The sequence below is a fragment of the Hemitrygon akajei genome, chromosome 4 (assembly GCF_048418815.1).
Source record: "Hemitrygon akajei chromosome 4, sHemAka1.3, whole genome shotgun sequence".
NCBI lineage: Eukaryota > Metazoa > Chordata > Chondrichthyes > Myliobatiformes > Dasyatidae > Hemitrygon > Hemitrygon akajei.
Window position 1 is genome coordinate 143,598,334 of NC_133127.1, and position 22,822 is coordinate 143,621,155.

General features: G+C 42.7%; 1 protein-coding gene across 3 annotated transcripts in view; it reads right to left on the minus strand.

The window, feature by feature from the left end:
* rev1 (REV1 DNA directed polymerase) overlaps nt 1-22,822 on the minus strand; it is a 108,644-nt gene that overhangs the window by 70,475 nt on the left and 15,347 nt on the right. For all 3 annotated transcript variants that reach the window (XR_012098704.1, XM_073043480.1, XM_073043479.1), the window contains exons 2-4: nt 17,884-17,950; nt 16,146-16,278; nt 15,709-15,877 (exon numbers count right to left, since the gene is read on the minus strand). Coding sequence is in view for 2 of the 3 variants with exons in the window: in XM_073043480.1 (XP_072899581.1) it covers nt 15,709-15,877; nt 16,146-16,278; nt 17,884-17,940 (359 nt within the window). In the remaining variant the exon portion in view is untranslated. The remainder of the gene's footprint in view (nt 1-15,708; nt 15,878-16,145; nt 16,279-17,883; nt 17,951-22,822) is intronic.

Here is a 22,822-nt window from a genome sequence, read left to right on the forward strand (position 1 = left end):
AACTCTCGCTCCCCATTAGGTGGTCTATAATACACCCCTATAAGTGTTACTACATCTTTCCCATTCCTCAATTCCACCCAAATAGCCTCCCTAGACGAGCCCTCTAATCTATCCTGCCAGAGCACCGCTGTAATATTTTCTCTGACAAGCAACGCAACACCTCCTCCTCTTGTCTCTCCAATTCTATCACACCTGAAGCAACAAAATCCAGGAATATTTAGTTGCCAATCACACCCCTCCCGCAACCATGTTTCACTAATAGCTACAACATCATATTTCCAGGTATCAATCCATGCTCCAAGCTCATCCACCTTTCTTACCAAGCTCCTAGCATTAAAATAAATGTATTTAAGAAATTCTCCATCTCTTCCTCTCTGTTTATCGCTAACAGTACAAAGAACTTTACTGACTTCTTTTTCTTCCTTCTCCCATACATCTGTTCCTACACTCTGGTTCCCCTCCCCCTCATAACTAGTTTAAATCCACTGGAACCTCTTTAGCAAACCTACCTGCAAGAATATTTGGCCCCCTCCAGTTCAGATGTAAACCATCCCACCGGAACAGGTCCAATCTTCCCTGGAAAACTGCCCAATTATCTATAAATCTGAAGCCCTCCCTCCTGCACCATGTCTTCAGCCACGTGTTGATCTGCACTATCTTACTATTTCTAAACCCACCTGCACGTGGCACTGGTAGCAATCCTGAGATTGCTATCCTGGAGGTCCTGTCCTTTAACTTGGCACCTAGCTCCCTAAACTCACCTTTCAGGACCTCCTCACTCTTCCTACCCACGTCATTGGTCCCTACATGGGCCACGACATCTGGCTGCTCACCCTCCCTCTTGAGAATACTGAGAACTCGATCCAAGATATCACTAACCCTGGCACCAGGGAGGCAACAGACATCCGGGATTCATATGAATCCCATCCAGGATTCATAATAAGACCACATGGTCTTATTACCGGTAATTGTAAGACCATAAATTTGAATGATGAAAGAATTCCAGAATGACTAAGTTCAGTTTCAGGAGGATTTAAAGTTCTTTTTTTTATTTTCATGAGACCAGTAGATACAGGAAATACAAATACTTCTCTGATGTGACAGGAAATTATCTTTTTAATCAGAATTCAGGTACACCATTGAGGCTGTTTAGAGGAACAAGGATTAAGTATAATATGTCAAATTTTTATTTCTAAGATGAATTAATAGGTATCAATGAAATGAGCATTAGGAAGTGAGATCACATGACAGTATTTTTTTTGTATAAAAAAATCAAGATACAAATGCAAGATTAATTCAGAAACTGACTTCAGAAATATCACTTGTCTTTTGCTTTACAAGGTTAATCAAACATACAATGCTTGAGGTATGGGGACCATTAGCTATTACTAAAGATTGTAGTGCAAGCAATAACAATACTGCATGTAATCCAGAACTCAATGGTTACTTTAGATCCATACGAATAGCTTATGTTGATTTTTACAATAGTTTATTTTAATCACTTGTAACTCTAATATTAAAGGGCAATGATTACTGAATAGGAAACTGGTCTATTAACAACAGCACCTTGGGACACAATGAACACTAAGCATTATGTAGGTGAACGACTGAATGAACAAACATCAGTTAAGGCTCATTAAAAATATTTCACAAAAGCAATTTGTGCCCCATCTGGAAGTTTGCGATTAAATTGAACTTTTAAGAACCCGAATGCTACTTGATAGGTTAGGTTAATGGTTGCGAACTTTAAAATAAAACTACAACTCATCCCTAATAATAATAAGGAATTCTTCATACTAACACTACATTAGGGTAGTTTCAATGAACAGAATTACTAAAGTAAGTCACTCTTGTAACTTTTAAAATTTCAAAGGTTTCAAAGATACATTTAATGTCAGAGAAATATATACAATATACACCCTGAAATTATTTGTCTTTGCAATCATCCACAAAAACAGAATGAATGGGTTAAATGTTAGAACCCCAAAGCCCCCCCAGCTCCCCCGCCCACACATAAGCAGCAGCAAAGCAAAGATCCCCCCCCCCCCACCAGCAAAGGAAAAGCATCGGCGATCTTACTGAGCACTCAAACATGCAGCAAAGCATCAATAAAGACACAGACTTGCAGTACCCCAAAGACAACTCATTCACCCGGTAATTCAACATACCACAGGCTCTCTCTCTCTCTCTCCCTAATAAGGGAAAAAGAGATGTCCCTTTTTCACAGGGAGAGGGGAGACATAAGAAACAAATCGCTGATTTATGATGTTAAAAGATTGTTGTGTTGCTTTTTCTGTGCTCTGTGCCCAAAGAACTTGGGACTCTGGGCACACAGCCAGTTTGCTGCTTTCAATTTTCCGTCTCCCACGACACACCGATTTCCTGCAGAGGCACCGACCTGAAGTCCACCCACCTCCAGAGCCACAAAATAGCAGAACCTTAAAGCTGTGCTAGTCTTCTAGGCCGCGTCCTTGGTATATCGAGGATATCCAAAAACTAAGCTAGCACACTGGTCACAATAATTTTAGATACTTTAGAAAATCTTTACAAGTATTACTGGTGGTTCAGAATCAGATCAAAGTTGGATTGTATAAACTACAGTAATCCAGAAGTTCTACAACAAGAAGCCAAATGTGGAAGTCCAGGATTTATATACAGACATAGGAGAGCAGCAAACACTAGTCTTCTTTGGATTCTCCAGGATTATGCAGCTCGTAGATTCAAGATCCTATTGATTTCAAAGCTCAGAATCAGGTTTAATATTACTGGCATATGTTGTGAAATCTGTTGTTTTGCAATACAACACATTTGTATTGCAATACATAATTTTAAAACTATAAATTACAATATGAAATATTTTTTAAATTAAACTAAATGAATAGTGCAAAAAGAGAACAAATAAAATGAAAACAATTACTGAAATAGTATTCATGGGTTGGTTCACCGTCCATTCAGAAATCTGATGGTGGAGGGGGAAGAAATTGAGTTGCTAAAATGTTGAGTACCTCTTCCTTGACAATAGCACTGAGAAGAGGGCATATCCTGATGACTGAGTAAAGGAAAAGGTGAGTAGTATTTTAAGAACTTTGTTTTTAATTTTATGTTTCTAGGTTTTATGTTTAAATTAACTTTTAAAGTTTAAAGAATGTTTAAGCTTACAATGTACGTATTTTAATTTTGGTAGCTTTTAAAATGTCTCTGAATTTCCTGTACTGCCAAGGCCTTCCTACCGGACATCATGAAGGAGAGTGGCTTGACCTCCAGCTCTGAACAAGGACTAACTGTGGGCTGGATGACCGTGCCTGGTGATTTTATGGATGAGACTAAGCCAGAAAGTCCAGATCCATTGAGTAATAGAGGTTACAACATCAAACTAGCAATGCAAGGATCATTTTCAAAACCTATCATAACAAGTTATAAAATAAGTATCTGGGAGTACAGTTGGACGAGAAGCTAGACTGGACTGCCAACACAGATGCCTTGTGCAGGAAGGCACAGAGTCGACTGTACTTCCTTAGAAGGTTGGCGTCATTCAATGTCTGCAGTGAGATGCTGAAGATGTTCTATAGGTCAGTTGTTGAGAGCGCCCTCTTCTTTGTGGTGGCGTGTTGGGGAGGAAGCATTAAGAAGAAGGACGCCTCACGTCTTAATAAGCTGATAAGGAAGGCGGGCTCTGTCGTGGGCAAAGTACTGGAGAGTTTAACATCGGTAGCTGAGCGAAGGGCGCTGAGTAGGCTACGGTCAATTATGGAAAACCCTGAACATCCTCTACATAGCACCATCCAGAGACAGAGAAGCAGTTTCAGCGACAGGTTACTGTCGATGCAATGCTCCTCAGACAGGATGAAGAGGTCAATACTCCCCAATGCCATTAGGCTTTACAATTCAACTGCCAGGACCTAAGAACTTTTTTTAGTGATTTAGATGCATATCATATTATTACTGAGTTAAGTATTGTATGTAATGAGTTTTTGCTACAACAAGTGTATGGGACATTGGAAAAAATGTTGAATTTCCCCATGGGGATGAATAAAGTATCTATCTATCTATCTATCTATCAAAAAGCATAGAATGGAAAAATATTGATGATGAACATAGGGCATAAGGCACTTGAACCAGTCTGATTCGCAATTGACATTTAACATTGTCAATTGTAACCCATTTGAAAAGCCCTACTTAAACAGGGACACTGGAAATTGTAGTGTCTGCATTAACCAACATCAGCTGCAATAGGCTGGGATTACTTAAACCTACTCCCAGGGTCTCTGGCCTCCATCATGCTCACTCTAGGTGCTAGTTCCCATTCCATTTGTTCCCCATCACTAATATCTCTTAATTTCAATCCTGTGTTTGTTAAATTAACAATTAAAATTTCATCTGGCATTTGTTAACTACATTTTATTTCAGCAGTAATATACAAACTAAGGACTAGAGAATCCAGCTATCCAATTAAAATAGTTCCCGCATTCTGTCATAACTTTACTTAATAGTTCTATTGCTCTGTTTATCCTTTATGTTTAACTTGTGAGCAAATATTTGACTAGACAAACATTTTGTGAAAGGAGAGAAACAGTTTGTCAGTTGGAAATGCAGCAGTGAACTGAGTTACGAGGCGGCAGAAGATACCTGCAGCCCCTCAACAACCTGCAAATCCATCCTGCTGGTCTCCCAAATGCCTGTTTGCATGTACAGGGTAAGGGCTATCCACAAGGAATCTGGGATGGACCTGTATAAAACAAATCATGCAAAGATGAACAAAAATTGCTGTGAGAACTATTCCATCGGAAAAGTAGCCAATATATTCACTATTATAGCAGCAAAACAAAAGGAACTGTTCTTGAAATATCACTGATGCCAAAAAGCCTTAAAATGAGCTTAAATTATTTTGTTTCCAATGCGATTTCAATACAAACCATTTAGTACAGATAAAAATAATACAAATGTTTCATAATTTCCAGAAATATCAACTTTTTTTAAAACTGGGATATTAGATTGTGGGCAGAAATTGATGCCTAATTTTCAAAATAATAACTAAAATATCTTAATACACAATTTAGTACCTGTGCCACCAAAATCTAAGTATCACTGAAGCATCCTACCATAAATTCTAAAATACACAGACAACAAAAATTATGGATAAAACAACAAAAGTATAGAGCAATAATAATAATAATAATAATAATATGAGACTGTGGAAGAATTTAAGACTCTTTGGATTGTAGGGGCTAACTTAATCGCTTGTGAATGCTCTTAAAATTTAGCTGAGGTCTGAGTTGCAAGTCTTAGAATCTAGTCCTTGCTAAAGTCTAAACAAGAATGCTATGGCACCATATTTACATCATACTCTTGTTTGTTGAAAATTAGTCCGAAGTTCAAAGTCACGTTGTTTGTTACAATCTAGTACTAAGTTCACAGACAAAGAATGTTATTGTTAAGTGCTTTTAGTTATGTACGCTGCGCCTATATAATGAAGCGGGTCTGCAAGATAAGCAGAGCCCCTAAGCACCGCTCTTAGGTGGAAGGCTTTCCATGATATCATGTAATAAAGTCCTCTAGTCTGAAACAACTCTGAGTCGGCCTGATTTATTCTATCTGCTGCTTCTGAAATTTTTTCTGCAACAGTTTGGCAACGAGGATAGTATCCTCAATAAGAGCGGGATCCAAAAAAGAACCCTAGGCGGAAAAGGAGCAGCAGCACAGAAAGGTGCCTTCCAAGTTGGGTAGGATAATCAGTCTCCTAGATGAAAGGGAGAGGGAGGTGGCCTGTGACCTAGCTGAAAGGGGAATGGCAAGGGCCATGCGTCCTAGCTGAAAGGGGGATGGCAGGGGGGTGTCTGCACCTTCCAAGTTAGGTAGGATAATCAGTCTCCTAGATGAAAGGGGGAGGGAGGTGGCCATGCGTCCTAGCTGAAAGGGGGATGGCAAGGGCCATGCGTCCTAGCTGAAAGGGGGACGGCAGGGGGGTGTCTGCACCTTCCAAGTTAGGTAGGATAATCAGTCTCCTAGATGAAAGGGGGAGGGGCTGGTGGCCTGTCTCCTAGCTGAAAGGGGGATGGCAAGGGCCCTGCGTCCTAGCTGAAAGGGGGATGGCAGGGGGGTGTTTGCACCTTCCAAGTTGGGAAGGATAATCAGTCTCCTAGCTGAAAGGGGGAGACAGATGTCCTGCATCCTAGCTGAAAGGGGGACGGCAGGGGGTGCTCGTGGGAGTACCAAGGTAGCTACCGATTTATTCCATGACCGAACTCAGAGACCTGTGGAAAGATACCAGTGAGCACTCATTGTGTACATAATGTGTATATAGGAACTTTGTGCTGTCTTAACTGAAATTAAAATCCTAAACAGGAAAAACGGGAAGTGTGAGCAGTTGATCGGCTAGCGCTGATCCTGCTAATAAACCGAAGAGTTCCGAAGGTAAGATGAAGGCTTTGAATGTTGAACTCCAGGTAGGGAAAAAACCACCAAAAAGATTAAAAAGATGAAACGGCACCACCAGCAAATAGGAGACCCCTTAGTCCCACCTGGATCCCCGGCGGATATGGTAATCAGAGAGACTGGAGATGATCCTTATGCAGTAACATTCAGTAGTGATTTGTATGAGTGGTCACATGGGGATTGGCCGTATGGGGGAAGTTTTAATTTGAATCTAATCCGGCACTGGGAGGACGCCACCCAAAATGGGGACGGTGACCCAAACTGGGATGCTGATTACATGTTAAGACATTTTAAATGATGGAAGGAGGTGGCTAAAAGACACCAACCTCCAAAGAAAAAGGAGATTAAGCAGCCTGAAACAGAGAAGGCTGGAACGAAACCTGCCACGGGACTTTATCCCCAACTCCCCGTACCGGCCAGCGCCCCATAGTGAAATAGACAATTTAATAATGATGACAACTGCCTTGGGAAGACCCGCACCCACTCCTTACAACCCCCATGCCAGAAGTTCAGGCACCTGACACCCCCAGCGGAACAGATATCACTGTAACGAGAGAAGGGTCTCAGGAAAGAGGAACTGAAGCTGAGGGAGCTGAAGGAAATGTTAGCAGTACTAGAGATGATGCAAAAAAGAAACGCCCGAAAAGGCAGACAAAAAAAAGAGGCAGGAAAAGAGAAAAAGAGAATGGAGGATAAACAAATATCTAAAATAGCCATGCTTCCCCTGCTAGGTCCACAGACCATTTGTAAATTAGGGGCAACACTGCACTGTACGGCTGACGGTATATAAATGGAGCTTCCTCAAATTAGGGTCCCTCAAAATGCTAAAATTAATGAATGGGCGAGAAAAGGCAGTTCAGAGCCCATATTATACTGTTGGCAGCTGGATGGCAATCTCTGTGCTTGGCAAGTTCAGACAGTGTATGACACATTGATAGGAAGAGCCAACCTCTACATGCAAAATCTGCAATACTTGGTTAATAGTAGCCGAGAAAGAAGGTCTATTACACTTTACAAACTGACCTGCACTATGATCAGGCTGTACACTCTTATTTAAACAGTAAAGCTGAAGGCAGCATTGTATGTGTATTTTGGTCCCGAGGGATTAGGGGTCCTGGTGGACTTAGTGGAAGATCAGGAAAGAAGATTCCGACTAGGGGACTCCTCAATGCCTCATTTGACAGTGGCCATAAAACCACCAGCAAAGCCTAAAGATATTGGGACGATGATAAAACGATTGGCGAAAGAAACCAAGGCTATTTACACTATAACTATGCCGTACTGGGACAAGAAGCCCGAATAGAATCCTTTAACGAAAAGGAGGGAGAATTATGTTGATGTCTGAGAGCTGGGAAACAACCTTTGAAAAGCAACAGCCACCACCAGAAGACCCTCTACTTCTCCCTAGAGCCTTAGCGCGGGTACCAGGGAAACAATGGGCCCAACATAAATATCATGTGGGAAAAGCCCAAACAGCTCCAGAGCATAAAGTTACTCGAAACAAGAATGTGCCACTGCCCTGTATTAAACAGTACTGTATGGCTACTGAAGCTGAAGAAGGTATCGCTCCAGTAATTGACTCATTGCAGCAAGGGGTGCTGGTGAAGACACAACGCCTGTGTAACCGTACATTACCTATTCCAAAAGCGGGCCGGAGAAATGAGTGGTGTTTTGTGCAGGACCTAAGAGCCATTGCTCTGCTGGTGCCGGACATCAACATTATGCTTACTTCTATACCTGCAGGAGCTAGTACCTTTACTGTAGTCGATCAGTGCTCAGCATTTTTCTTCATACCTTTGCATGAGGATAGCCAGTATTTATTTGCCTTTACTTATAAGAATGAGTAATATACATGGACACCTCTGCCCCAGGGATATACCGAAAGCCCCGCAGTTTATGCTGCAGCAGTTAAAAATGATTTGGCTGAATGCCAGCTGTCTGAATATTCCACGCTGATTTAGTATGCAGACGACATCCTGATAGCTTCTGTTACAGAGCCACAATGTCTGACAGATTCTTTAACACTCCTTGAACTTTTGGCGAGAAAAGGGCACAGGGTGTCTGTGGAGAAAATGCAGTTTTGCCAAGAGACAATAAAAGCAATAAAGGTGGTCCCAGTCCCCAAAACAAAAAATGACATTCTTTCTTTCCTGGACATGGTAGGGCACTGTCGACAGTGGATTCCCGAATACCAGGACAGGGATGCAGTAATGCATTCTGCTACATTGAAAACGGAGCCCCTCATCATGGAATGGACACCCGAAAGGGAGAAAACCTTCCATGACCTAAATGTAATGGGAGAAAAATCTATTCCTTTTCTATTGGATCACCTGTGTACTGTGATAGTACTCATGCTGTAATGCTACTGTTGAATTTAGCTGCTACTCAGCATTTTACCATGGCAAGGATAGGTTATGAGGTGAGTCTTCTCTCTCAATCCAACTGTACGTACAAAAGATATTCGGCTATTAATCCAGCCACTTTTGTTCCATTACCATCTGCACAGCAGGATGGGGATGACCATGACTGTCTGTTTACAGTGGAAGCCACTACTACTCCCCCATCAGTTTGGAAAAATGAACCTATTGGTAATCCTCATTTAATTCTTTTCACAGATGGCTCTTTGCACCGCCCAAGAGATGATCTGTTGCTGGCAGAGTTTGCTATAGTAACTCCTCACGAGGTAGTAGAAGCTTATGCCTTGACAATAGGAACATCAGTGCAGGTGGCAGAACTCTATGCCGTTACCCGAGCTTGCTTGCATTTTGGCCTCAGGAAAAGCTGCCAATGTTTATTCCGACTCACCTTATGCGTTTGGGATAGCACATGACTTTGGGCAATTGTGGAAAAATAGAGGATTTATCACCTCCTTGGGGAAAGCGATTAAACACGCCTCCTTCGTACTGAATCGTTTAGAAGCTATACAGTTGCCACAAGACTTCAGTAATAATTAAGTGCGAGGCACACACCTCAGCCAAGAGTGAGGTCTCCAAGGGAAATAGACACACAGCTCCCCGTGTGTATTGACGTCCAGCAGTTTCAGGAAGCCCAAAATCTTGCCTCTCAGCAAGAGAAATGTGCCTGGAGCAAATCTGCATGTTACCAGAATACCGGGATATGGTGTCACCCAGATGGCCGAGTAGTGTGTCCGCATAGTTTATTTTTGCCCCCAGCACGCCTGGCACATGGCCAGGCTCACTTGGGCAAAGGAGAGATGCAGCATGCCATCACTCAACAATAGTACACCCCTGCAAATTGACTTTGTACATATGCCTGTTGAAAGGAGGTTTGAGTATATATTGGAAATAGTAGACATGTTTTCCAGATGGGCGGAGGCCATTCCAACTAGGAGGAATTATGCAAGAACTGTGGTGAACATATTGATGAAAGAAATTATACCTTGGCTTGGAATTCCTCTAGGGATAAATAGCGACAGGGGAATCCATTTTACAAATAAATTAGTACAGGGACTGACGGAAGCTTTGGGGTTCCAGTAGAAATTGCATATCCCCTACCAGCCTCAGTCCTCAGGTATGGTGGAAAGTGCAAACAGGGAAATAAAAGCAGCTTTGACAAAAGTTTGTCAGCAAAACAGTCTCGGACAGCAGCAGGCAATGCTCTTAGTAATGTACACTCTGCAAAATTAGAAGAATAGAAATACAGGACTTACCCCTTACAAAATTTTGATGGGGCGGCCAATGACAACAGGAACTAAGCCCCCCCAAAACCCCAGAAAAGGTAACACTAATATGGAATATTTTTTAAAGCAAAATATACTTTATTCAAAAATAATTTTCAATGAACCATTCAACGACATTCAATCCATTACAGATGTTTCCTCTACATTCTGTACATTTCCACACTTACAGTCACTCAGGTGGCACTCTGTTGTTTCATCTTTAAACACCATTGTTGAGGGGTAAACTCCCTGCCACCCTACCCCTCCCACTCCCGCGGGAGAAGAACTCTAAACTGTCGTCCTTCCCCACCGGGCCCTTGTGGTGGCTGCACCAAGTTTGAGTGCATCCCTCAGCACGTACTCCTGCAGCTCAGAATGTGCCAGTTGGCAGCATTCTCCCACGGACATCTCCATGTGCTGGTAGACCATCAAGTTTCGGGCCGACCAAAGAGCGTCTTTCATCGAGTTAATGATCTGCCAACAGCACCGGATGTTGGTCTCCGTGTACGTCCCTGGGAACAGCCCGTAGATAAGAGAGTCCTCTGTTACGCAGCTGCTGGGGATGAATCTCGACACTGTCCCTTCCATCCTCCTCCACACCTTCTCCACAAATTCACAGTGTGCAAAGAGGTGGGGTCACTGACTCCTCCTCACTGCAGTCCTCCCGTGGGCAGCGGGATGTGGAGACAACGTCCCGGGCATACAGGAGGGATCTGCCTGGGAGGGCCCCTCTCACCGCCAGCCAGGCGAGCTCTTGGTACCTGTTGGTGAGGTCTGGCGATGAGGAATTTTGCCAGATGAACTGGACGGTCTACTCAGGGAACCACCCCACTGTGTCCATCATGTCCTTCTCTTACAGTGCCTGCAGGACATTACGTGCTGGCCACTGCCTGATGGCCCTGTGGTCAAAGGCATTGACCTGGAAGAACTTTTCTACGAGGGACAGGTATGGCAGCAACGATCAGCTGGCTGGGGTGTTGCACGGGAGTGGGGCCAGACCCATCCTTCGTAGCCAGGGTGACAGGTAGAACCTGGGCATATAGTGGTACTTGCTGGCCACATACTTGGGTTCCACACACAACCTAATGCAGCCACACACGAAGCTGGCCACCAGGGTGAGGGTGACATTGGGAACGTTTTTGCCCTCATTGTCCAGGGACTTGTGCATGGTGGCCTGTCTGACCCACTCCATCTTCAATCCCCAGACGAATCTGAAGACAGCCGGGTGATTTCCAAGCTGCAGGAGCGGAGGACGGGCCACACTTGTGCCAAGTACAGCAACCCTGAGAGCACTTCACACTTGATGACCAGGTTTTTGGCTACTATCGATAGGGAGTGCCCTCCTCCCAGTCCCAGTTTCTTTTTGACCTTGGCAGTCCACTTCTGCCGGTTCTTGTTGCACGCCTCGGCCCCTCCGAACCAGATCCCCAACACCTTCAAGTGATCAGACCTGATGGTGAAGGAGACACTGGATCAGTTGGGCCAGCTGCCAAAGAGCATGGCTTTGCTCTTCGTGCAGTTGACCCTGGCCCCCAACGCCTGCTCGAACTGTTCACAGATGGTGATCAGCCTGCGATCCAACCTCGGATCAGAGCAGTAGACGGTGACGTCGTCCATATACAGGGAGGTTTTGACTTGGGTCCCTCCGCTGCCTGGCAACATCACTCCCTTATGCCCTCATCCCTCCTGATGGCTTCGACAAAGGGTTCTATGCAGCACACAAACAAGATAGGGGAGCGAGGGCAGCCCTACCTGACTCCAGACCTGTTGGGGAAGCTGTGTGTTTCCCACCTGTTGACCTGGACTGCGCTACAGATGTCTGTGTAGAGCAGTCTGATCCAATTCCGGATTCCCTCCCCAAATCCCATTTTGAAGAGTACATCTGCCACATACGTGTGCGATTTCTTGTCAAAGGCTTTCTCCTGGTCCAAGCTGACCAGGCAGGCATCCACCCCTTTGTCCTGCACGTAGACGATGGTGTCCCTCAGCAGCGCGAGGCTGTCTGAGATCTTACTGCCCAGTACAGCACAGGTTTGGTCCGAGCGGATCACCTGTTCCAGAGCAGACTTGACCCAGTCGGTGATAGCCTTGGACAGGATCTTGTAGTCCATATTCAGGAGTGAAATGGGCCTCCAATTTCTAATGTCCTCCCTCTCCCCCTTCTGCTTGTAGATGAGGGTGATGATGCCTTTCCTCATGGATTCTGACATGCTGCCGGCCAGAAGCATAGCATTGTACACTCCCAGCAGGTCTGGGCCCATCCGGTTCCACAGAGCCGAATACAACTCATCCGGTAAGCTGTCGCTTCCGGGAGTCTTACCCGACTCAAAGGAACGGATGGAGCCTGTCAGCTCATCCAGGGTCAGTGGCTGCTCTAGACTCTCCCGCTTGCTGTTGTCTAAGACCTGCGTGGTAGACGACAGGAAGTTGCTGGAGGCTGTGGAGTCTGTGGCCTTTTCATCGTATAGACCGGCATAGAAGGACCTGCAGATCCTCAGTATGTCTGTCTGCGAGGACGCGACTGAGCCGTCCTCTTCCTTAAGGCTGTGGATCACAGAGCTCCCCCCGTGCACCTTTTGGAAGAAGAAGCGTGAGCATGTCTTGTCCTGCTCCACTGTTTGGACCCTTGATTGGAAGATGATCTTGGAGGGTTCGGCAGCGAAGCGCTGGGCTTGCCAGCCCTTCACCTCCCATAGTTCCTCCCTGACATCCACCCCCCTCGACAGCAAAAGGAGGAGTTGCTGCAACTCTGTTTGGAGTTTACGCAGTTCCCTCTGACCTGCCTTGCTTTATGGATACCCTTGCGGATGAAGAACCTTTTGATGTTCTTCTTGGTGGCTTCCCACCAGTGAAGTGGGGAGTCAAAGAAGGCTTTCAAGGTTCTCCAATCTGTGTACTCCTTCTCTAGTTCCTCGGAGTTCTCTGGGGTCAGCAGTTTGACATTCAGCTTCCACGTCCCCCTGCCTGCCTGCCTGCCTTCCAGTCCTCTCGTAAGTGACAGGTGGCTTGCTGAAGGCAGTGGTCAGAGAAGAACTCCAGCGTGACAATGGTGGATCTGACCGTGATGGACTCTGAGAGGAAGAGGAAGTCGATCCGGGAGTGGGCTCAGCCATCCGATCGTGTCCAGGTGGCTTGTGGCTGTGCTCCACTTGTGGGGGTGCCAAAGGCGTTGCACAGCTTTGCTGTCTTAACCGTTTCCATCAGGAGTCTGCAGGTACTGACCAGCCTGCCATCGGCGCTGCCGGATCGTCCAGTCGCATCAATGGTGCAGTTGAAGTCTCCGGCCAGAACAACCAGCCGGGACGTCACCAGCAGCGGTGGGAGCTGCTCGAAGACGGCCAGCCGCTCGCTCCGCACGGGGGAGGCATAAATGTTGATCAGTTAGAGTGGAGTGCCCCAGTATTTGACGTCTGCTACCAAGAAGCGCCCGGCAACCACCTCTTTGACTTGGGTGATTGAAAAGTTGCCTCCCCATAGCAGAATCCTCAGGCCAGAAGCACGACAATTGATGCCCCCCGACCACACAGACATGGTGGGTCCACCACCCTGACCGCCTTTGGTAGTTGCAGAGGTGTGGTGGTCCGCCCTCTTGAAGGAAGGGCACATCGGCCTTTACTAATGCACAAGCATTGTGTCAGGAGGCAGGGAAATTATGCCCTGGCACCTTTAACTGAAGGTAACATGCATCCGTTAAGCCGGCAGACAGAATATATGTGAGATCAATGAACAAAGATTCTTTCTCTCCCAGGTGGAAAGGCCCCTACCTAGTGCTGCTGACGACCCATACAGCGGTTAAGGTGAAGGAGAACCCTGATTGGATACACGCCACCAGGTGCAAGTTGCACCATGATGAGGATGAAATAAAACACTGAACAAGTGACATCTTCCCCGAGAGAAAGGAATGGCATGAGAACCATGAACCAAGTGTTCATGAGAAATTGGAAAAGAAATCTATTCTAACCTGCACCTCATGGTATATAGAGAGTGACTGATTATTAACAAAATATATACTCAATAGAGGACTAACATGAAGGAAGTAGTAGTAATAATCATGTTAGGGGTGGGATTGATTGATTACCTAACAGCATCGGAAGGCAAATACAAAGAAACAGGAAATTAGATAAGAAGTATTAGCCTGGGAAGGAGGGGTCTGTGTGTTAGTAGGGAAAGAATGTTGCACCTACATACCGGATGCTTCAGAAAATATGGCCCAATAGTTAGAACATATGACCCAGTTGCGAGATTGAATGCATAGACTGAATTCTCAAGCCCCTCCAGAAGGCTGGGATTTCTTTAAGTGGGTTAAATCAGTGTTAGGAGAAGGAATATTTTCCTGGTTACAGCCCCTCTTTTATGGCCTCATTGCCCTGGTCTGTTTAGTGGTGGAGGTTCACTGTGTCATACAACTGTGCATTCGCTGGGTCTGCGCCCGTACAAAGTCAAAGTCAGAAGAGACGGTAGCATTACTCTATGCACAATCACACAATCTAGGGAGGGGACAGATCAAGGAGATAAGGAAGATAGAGAAACAGATTAAGAACTTTGGTTTAGGAACGAAATGGTGGGAATAGAGGGATGGTTTACTGGCTGGGGAAGCTGGATTATCCATGGGATAATTACAGTGGTAATGGTATGTGTTTTAGGGTGCTGTGTACGTGGAGCATAACGATTGTGTTGTTACCAGTTAATGAAAAGAGCCTTACTCGGACCTGAATAAGTCCCTATGATACCCCAGATGATGAGAGAAATGCATAGTAGGCGAACAAAGAAAGACCCTTTCCGGAGGGATATGAACCCCGCCCCCATGAGGAAGAGGAGGAAATACCTCATGAGGGATGTTGATCTGAAAGGATCAACAAGGAGGGAATTGTGGAAGAATTTAAGACTCTTTGGATATGTAGGGGTTAACCTAATCGCTTGTGAATGCTCTTAAAATTTAGCTGAGGTCTGAGTTGCAAGTCTTAGAATCTAGTCCTTGCTAAAGTCTAAACAAGAATGCTATGGCACCACATTTATGTCATGCTCTTGTTTGTTGAAAATTATTCCGAAGTTCGAAGTCATGTTTTTTGTTACAATCTTGTTTGATCTGAGTTCACAATCAAACAATGTCATTGTTAAGTGCTTTTAGTTACGTACGCTGCGCCTATATAATGAAGCAGGTCTGCAAAATAAGCAGAGCCCCTAAGCACCGCTCTTAGGTGGAAGGAGGCTCTCCATGATATCATGGAATAAAGTCCTCTAGTCTGAAACAACTCCGATTCAGCCTGATTTATTCTATCTGCTGCTCCTGAGATTTTTTCTGCAACAGAGACTCATAAGATATATAAAATTTGCAAGAGGACTTGATCACAGGTTGAGAAGTACTTGCTGAATTTTAATTTCTTTGCATTAAAACTTTTGCATTAAATCTTAACATTTGATCTAAATCAATTCTATTATTCAGTTGGGAACTTGCATATACTTAGATTGGAGTTATAATGTAGCCGATTTCACAAAAAATATCCTGGAGGGAATAATCAGTATTAGGAGTTTAGTGCATTCAGTACCATTTCCTTCTCATCCAAAATGTAATGGTAATAATTTGTATATATACTGACCTGTCTGTAATCCAATTAGGTCGAACAACTTTTTCTTCCTTTAGTTCTTTTATTTTTGAATTTGGCAAGTTAGTGGCAATAATGTGTGTAGTTTTAGACCTCGAGTAGTACATATGATACTGGCCTCCATGCAGCATCATAAGCTTTCTCAGCTCATCAGCTGTTGGCTCTAAAACAAAACATTTCAATTAAAGAGGAGAAAATCAGAGCCCACATATGTTCGGTGTCTTGACATCTGTGGAATTTCTAATGATGTAATTTCTTATACTTACATTTTTTATCACAAGTATTTGGTTGAAATGTATTCAAACTTCTTTTATTTAAATGATTACCAATCAACTTGCAAGCCCATTAACATAACATGCTACGTTCAGGTTGCTTCCAGATTTCTGAAGACCTAACAATTGCTTAAGTCTCATTTTCAAAATCACACATACCTGTGTAACCATTGACATAAATTGCAACACCTTTGAAAATGCAAGACGCTGTCCCTTCATTTTGTTGTTGACGTGAAGAATCTGATTTGAATTGCCTTTCCAGCTTGTCAATCTTGGCTGCCATGTAACCACTCTAGGAGCAATTTAGGAGATTTTATAAGCCTTTACTTACACTAATTTTAATTGACACTGTACTTAAAACATGAATTAGTATCAAAATATTTTTAATTTGCAAGGTCCTGAAAATATTATTCTGTTGTTCCAATTTTCTATTATGTAGAAAAAGTGCATCATAAAATTATACATATATTTTTGTGATATACTATTTTCATACTTTGCTTACTTTTGTGCTTGCAAACTTTAGAAAGTTTATCATCATGTTGAAATGCTGGAGGACAGATATGAAGAGGAAGTAATAGTGCAGTTTAAATCCAATCTTAACTCTTACTTTCTCAACTTAATTATGTAAAAAGGAAAACCAATATAAGGGAACCAAAGCAATTCCAGGTCAACTGCAGTATATAAACAGAAACGGGGAGATGGTGCTTGTACAGAGCATGTCCTTCTTATGTGAATTATTAAGTCTTGAGAACAATGCATTTGCTTAGTAAATTTAGTTATTTTCATACAGAAGGCCACATGACCCACTGAGTTATGCCCGTTCCCTGAAAGCATAAATTTCCTTTCCCTTCTCAGTTCCCTCGTCTTAAAACTTATTTTCTCTCATATGCCCATTAACTCCCCTCTGATTTTTCTGCCATTTACCTATAATAAAGGTAATTAACATACCAATACAACTTTAGAACATCCTCCCAATGCCAGGGAGAACATGCAAGCTCCATAAAGAAAGAGCTCATTGAACCTGAGTCTGCAAAGCTATGAGGCAACAATCCATTTGTCAGTGAGGGTTTCAATATATGATGATATTAACATTTAGTAATAGTTCATGAGTTAACAGGAAACAAATGATGCAGTTTAAGGAATTACAAGGTTACAGTCTGAGCTAGTAAAGGCTTGCCTCATTAAATTAATTAACCAAAGAAAATGCATATTGGATTTTGCAGGATTTCTTAGAATTTAGTCTACAGTGAGTACATAAAAAGGGATGACAGCAAGGTTGCACAGATGAACCAGAAAAACAAAAAGCAAGAGCCAGATATCACAGATACCCCTACCAAAATCATAACATGATAATACAAATCTCTTGATTGTTCTGAAAATTACTACTTACATCAAATGTATTAAGTCTTACTTGTACGATTAAGGCATGATCTTAATGTCAACAGTCAACTATTTCAGAGAGTGTAGGATTAATTGGCAAACAAGCCTTACAACTTTAAGAATACTTTGAAGTGTCTTACACAATGAGATCACTAAAAAGGAAAGTGAAGATGCCTTGTAAGATCCTGTACACAGCAATGAAATAAACTTATTTTGCACCAGATGAAGAAAGAATATATTCTATGACAACTTGAAATCTCCACATTCCTTGAGCATCGTGATTGGGTTTTAAAATATCCATCCTTTCATTAGAAGTAGTGAAGGATTGTGTTAGAATCTCATCCAGAGGATGAAATCTTCACTGCTGCCTCATTCCTTTTATGTTTAAGTATAAAGTTCTAAAGTGGATTTGAACAAATCTGCCAAATGAACAATACTTGTTTGATTAAAGGTTAGTATTCAAATAAATTTACAAATAGAAGTACAGAATATTACAGGCAATTTGTGCTGAACATACCCAATCTCTCCAGCCATCATCTTCACTGGCACGCTTCCTCCATCCTGCACGGCTCATAGTAGTTTCTCTGAGATTAAATTCAAATTGTTAGCTTTAGAAAGTTGTGACAAAACTTTAATGGAGAGCAAATGGATTTATTCTGATTAAAAAGCAATAACTAAAGTAACAAATAACCAGTCAAAGCTGTGATTTTGTTAATTCAGATTTTAAAAACATTAATTAATTCTAAAAGATAATTCCAGCATTCATTGCACAATCATGGCAAGAACTTATTCCCTAAAAGTAAATAAAAATTTCTACTGAAAATAGAAATCTTCAAAATTTGCATCAAAATATCAGCATCCAAGGTGGAAAAAAAACAATTGCTTTAGCAATAACCTCCTCTCCCAGTGCCAGAAATACATTACAACTAGGAACACATTCTTGAGACATAATCAGTTCAAATTTCAAGAGACTTTTATTTAGTAAAAATCATTTTCAGCTCTGAATAGTACCTATATAATACACAGTAAGCGGAATTAATCAGCAGGCTCTGCAGGGAGCAATATATCTGCAAGAATTGTGTGGCAGGCAGGAATACTCCAAGGATTTGGTCAATGAATTAAACAGGAAGCAACAATTTAAAAATGGAACTTCAAAAGTATGATTCAGCTTTGAAAGTACTCATATCTATCTCTCAAAATGCAAATAATTGTGGTATTTACCCTCTCTTAATTTACCTTTAGGGAATGCAAAAGGCCCTATTTTTGTTATCGCCATTATTATAACTGCTCAGCCACACAACAATAGTGAAATATTTCTGTAATATTACGGTAATACATTGGGATCAGTAAAGAAGATGAGAGGCTTTACTGATAGCAAAGCACTGCTTTGCAGAATTTTAATAATCCTGCGCTTAACGTTATCCTTCCTACAAAAACATCCGATTCCACAGTGTTCCTCACCGCTACACGCTCTGCTTCATGGACCCTATAAGCGGTGATGCTGTATTTTGCAGTCAATTCCAGTGCTCTGTTGCATGTAAACCTAATTAAGAATGCTTTTACAGCATTCATCACATCAGCACAGTAGGTGAATTTGTCATTAGATTAACAATGTTGCAATTGAAAATTTTGTATTTTCCTGATTTTGTATTTTCATTCAAACTCTCCAAATAAAAAACCTTTGTCTAGAATGGAACATCAGGATGGGCTTTCAATCTTCCATACAAAGCTTCATTTGTCAGCTATATTTTACACTTGTTGAATGGCAAAAGCTGCAGTCATTCAAGTAGAACACAAAGGATGTGCCAAAGAAAAATTGTTCCAACAACACCAAAAGAAAATAGAGAGGCTGCATATTTTCTTGCAAGCAGGTCAGCTCCTTAGTATCGCCAAGGTTCTATCCAAGTCATCTAATTTAATAAACATATCTATTCTTCCAACAATTAGAAACATACCAAAACTGAATATAATCGACAATGTCACAGGACAAATTTGGAGAACTGTTTTGCAGAAATAATAAACAACTGAAACCACCAAAATAATATTACGGCTTAAGAAAAAGGTACAAAGAAGGCATATGACAGAAGGAGGGAGAAAGGTTTTTATTATAGGTTTTATAAGGTATATCATTATTTACCCCCCAAGATCACTTACTCTTTCCTTTGCAACAATGCATGCACATACCCAGCCTAATTGATGCCACAATTTTTTCCACTTCTGCACACAATGAACCAGTTCTTATTGGCGCAATTGTTTGCAAAATCGTCACCAGTAGGCACACTTCACTACAACACTCCTGGCCAGAATATAAAAGGTGAATATATTTTTTACTTTGTAACATTCTAGATTCTAGTAATACGGCCCAAAGCCCTGACTGAAAATCTCCCCTGATGGTAAAGCTCCATGCTGGCTTTGCCTACTGCAAAATGATGTGCTTTTAAATGCCTCTAATCTTCATAAAGGCCTAAAAATATATTTTTTAAATAAATAAAACTACACTTAAAAACAGATATTAAGCAAAATTAAATAAATGCAAAGGGAATATACCTTCTACTTTTCTTTAGTCTTACAAACCCTACTGCAATGCCCATTCAGTAATCTAGTAAAGTCATTGCTGATTGGATTTAATCCCATAACATTTCTGCCTACCCATTAAACTTTCTCCACGCTTGTTTAATCTGATATTGATCAAAAGCTCAGGTTTCACCTATGTTGGAGGCAAAAAGTTTCAATGACTCACAACCTTCAGAGAAAAAAAATCCCTTACTAAACTGAATGACCACTTCATTTTAGGTAAGCCCTAGTGCCAGAATCTTCCATAAGAGGAAGTGCACTCTCCATGACCAGCTTATCAAGAAGTCTCAGGATTTTACATCTCTACCAAGTTCCTCTCAGTCTTCTATTCTGTCTAACCTTTCCTCACAAGATAACAGCAGTCATAATAAATTTATCTGACCTACTTCCAATAATTAACATCCTTCCTGAATAAAAATACCGAAGCTGAACACAATGCTCCTGTCTTTAAGGATCAAGGATAAACAATGTTCTTGTAGTTTTCCAAATTACTTGCTGTACTTATTAAATCAGCCTTTTGCAAATCATAGACCAGGTTACCCAAATATCTCTGCATATCACATCCTGACTGATATGACACTCTTTTCTATTAAGTTCAGGATTACAATATTTGACTGTGCATATATGGAAGTTCCAGACATGCATTTAAATAGGGAAATACAGACTCCATTTAATACATATTAGCAAAATGTGGGTCAACACAATCTTAGCAATCCTTCTAAACTCCAAATTAATTAAAGTAGATAGCCCTGCAATGCTAACAGAGGAGCACTGTGTTCTTTAGTAGAAGTCTAGCTAAGTAGGGAAGAGACAAAGGGAGCCACTGTATAATATCATCAATATTTCCAGTCAGATAACTGCAAAATCTGAGAATAGTGGTGTGGAATCAATATGGAAACAGGCCCTTCAGCCCACGATATCAATGCTTACCAATGAAGAACCAATTTATACTGTTCAAATTTTATTCTCCCTACAATCTAATCAGCTCCCTTAAAATTCTACCCATTTACCAACAATAGGAGAATTTAAAACTGCCAATTAACCAATCTGGGGTGTATGGGGTGTCTCGGGAGGGGTAGCACCTCTGGTGGAGGGCCTGCTCTGCCCTTTTTCAGGGCAGCTCTTCCACCTTTGGCCCCCACCTGGTGCTCAGCTCTCACCTGTGGCTCCAAGTAGCTGTAGCACGTGCAGCAGCCATACCCCGGTAAACCGTCTTGGCAGACGGGCCAAACCAAGTGAGCGTAACTGACGGGTCTTCAATCCTCGGTGAGGTAGGGGATTTGCCTATCCCAGCGTGTGAAGTCTGGCCCAGGCAGATGGAACGGAGGAGACTGATTAATGGTCCAACGGTCAAGAAGGCAGGCCAGCAGGCGTTAGTGGAATGCTAAGAGCATCAAATGGCACTTAGACATCCTGGTCATCCACTGCGAGACGTGGTGATCTCTTTAAACTGACCCAGCAGTAGGTAAAGACAAACCACTGCTGTAACCTACCGAGTACATAATTTCCCAATATGTCAGGACGGCGTGGAGGGAAACTGCCTGCAAACTGGAATTTCCAGATGCGACCTAAAGCAAGTGAGCAATTAACCAATCTACAGTGTGGAAGAAAAACAGAGGACCAGAAGGAAACATCTGTGTCACAGGGAGAGTGCGCAAACTCCACACAGACAGCACCGGGCCTAGATCATGAAAAGTTGTACTTTGCTGATAACCAACAGGAACTCAAGAAGTGCAGCTATGATCTGTGCAAAGTCATCAAGGAAGCAAAATGACAATTCAGGGACAAGTCTAAGACACAATTCTCCACCAACAACATATACAGCTGATGACACACCATCGCAGACTTCAAAGCTAAATGCAGTGGTGTTTCTAACATCGCTGCCTCTCTCCCAGATGAGCTAAATCTTTTTTACACTCGATTCGATGTCGCCAACAGAACCCCTGAGGAGAGCCACAGAAGAGACCTGCATCTTGGTCATCTCTGAGACTGAAGTATGCAGGTGTTTCCAACAAGTGGCCAGTTACAAGGCTACGAGACCGGATGGCATCCCAGAGCGGGTACTCAGAATTTATGCAGCACAACTGGTAGGTGTATTTAAAGACATTTTTAATCGCTCCCTCTCCCAGTGTAGAGTGCCCTCTTGCTTCAAAACATCCACCATTGTACCTGTACCTAAAAAGACCAAGGTAACATGTCTGAACGACTGGTGTCCTGTTGCACTCACATCAATAATAAGCAAATGCTTTGAGAGGCTGGTCAAGGACTAAATCTGCAGCACCCTGCCACCCATATTGGACCCCCTACAATTCACCTACCGAGACAACCTCGATCGACAGATGACACAATAGTCTCAGCTCTACACACCATCCTTACACATCTGGAAATGAAAGATGCTTATGTGAGAATGCTGTCCTTGGACTACAGTTCAGCATACAACACCATAATTCCCTCCAGGCTCAACAAGCTCAGAAGACTCGGCCTTCACCCTGCCTTGTGTAACTGGATCCTGGACTTCTTGTCAGATCGCCAGCAGATGGTAAGAGTGAGCTCCCTCACCTCTGCCCCTCTGACCCTCAACACAGGTGCCCCTCAGGGCTGTGTCCTAAGCCCCCTCCTTTACTCTCTGTATATCCATGAGAGGGTCATTACCCACATCTCCAACATGCTAATTAAATTTGCTGATGATACTACACTGATTGGCCTGATCTTAAATAATAATGAGGCAGCCTACAGAGAAGAAGTCATCACCCTGACACAGTGATGTCAAGAGAACAACCTCTCTCTCAATGTTGCAAAACCAAAGGAGCTGGTTGTGGACGACAGGATGAATGGAGACAGGCTAGCCCCTATCAACATCAATGGATCTGGGGTTGAGAGGG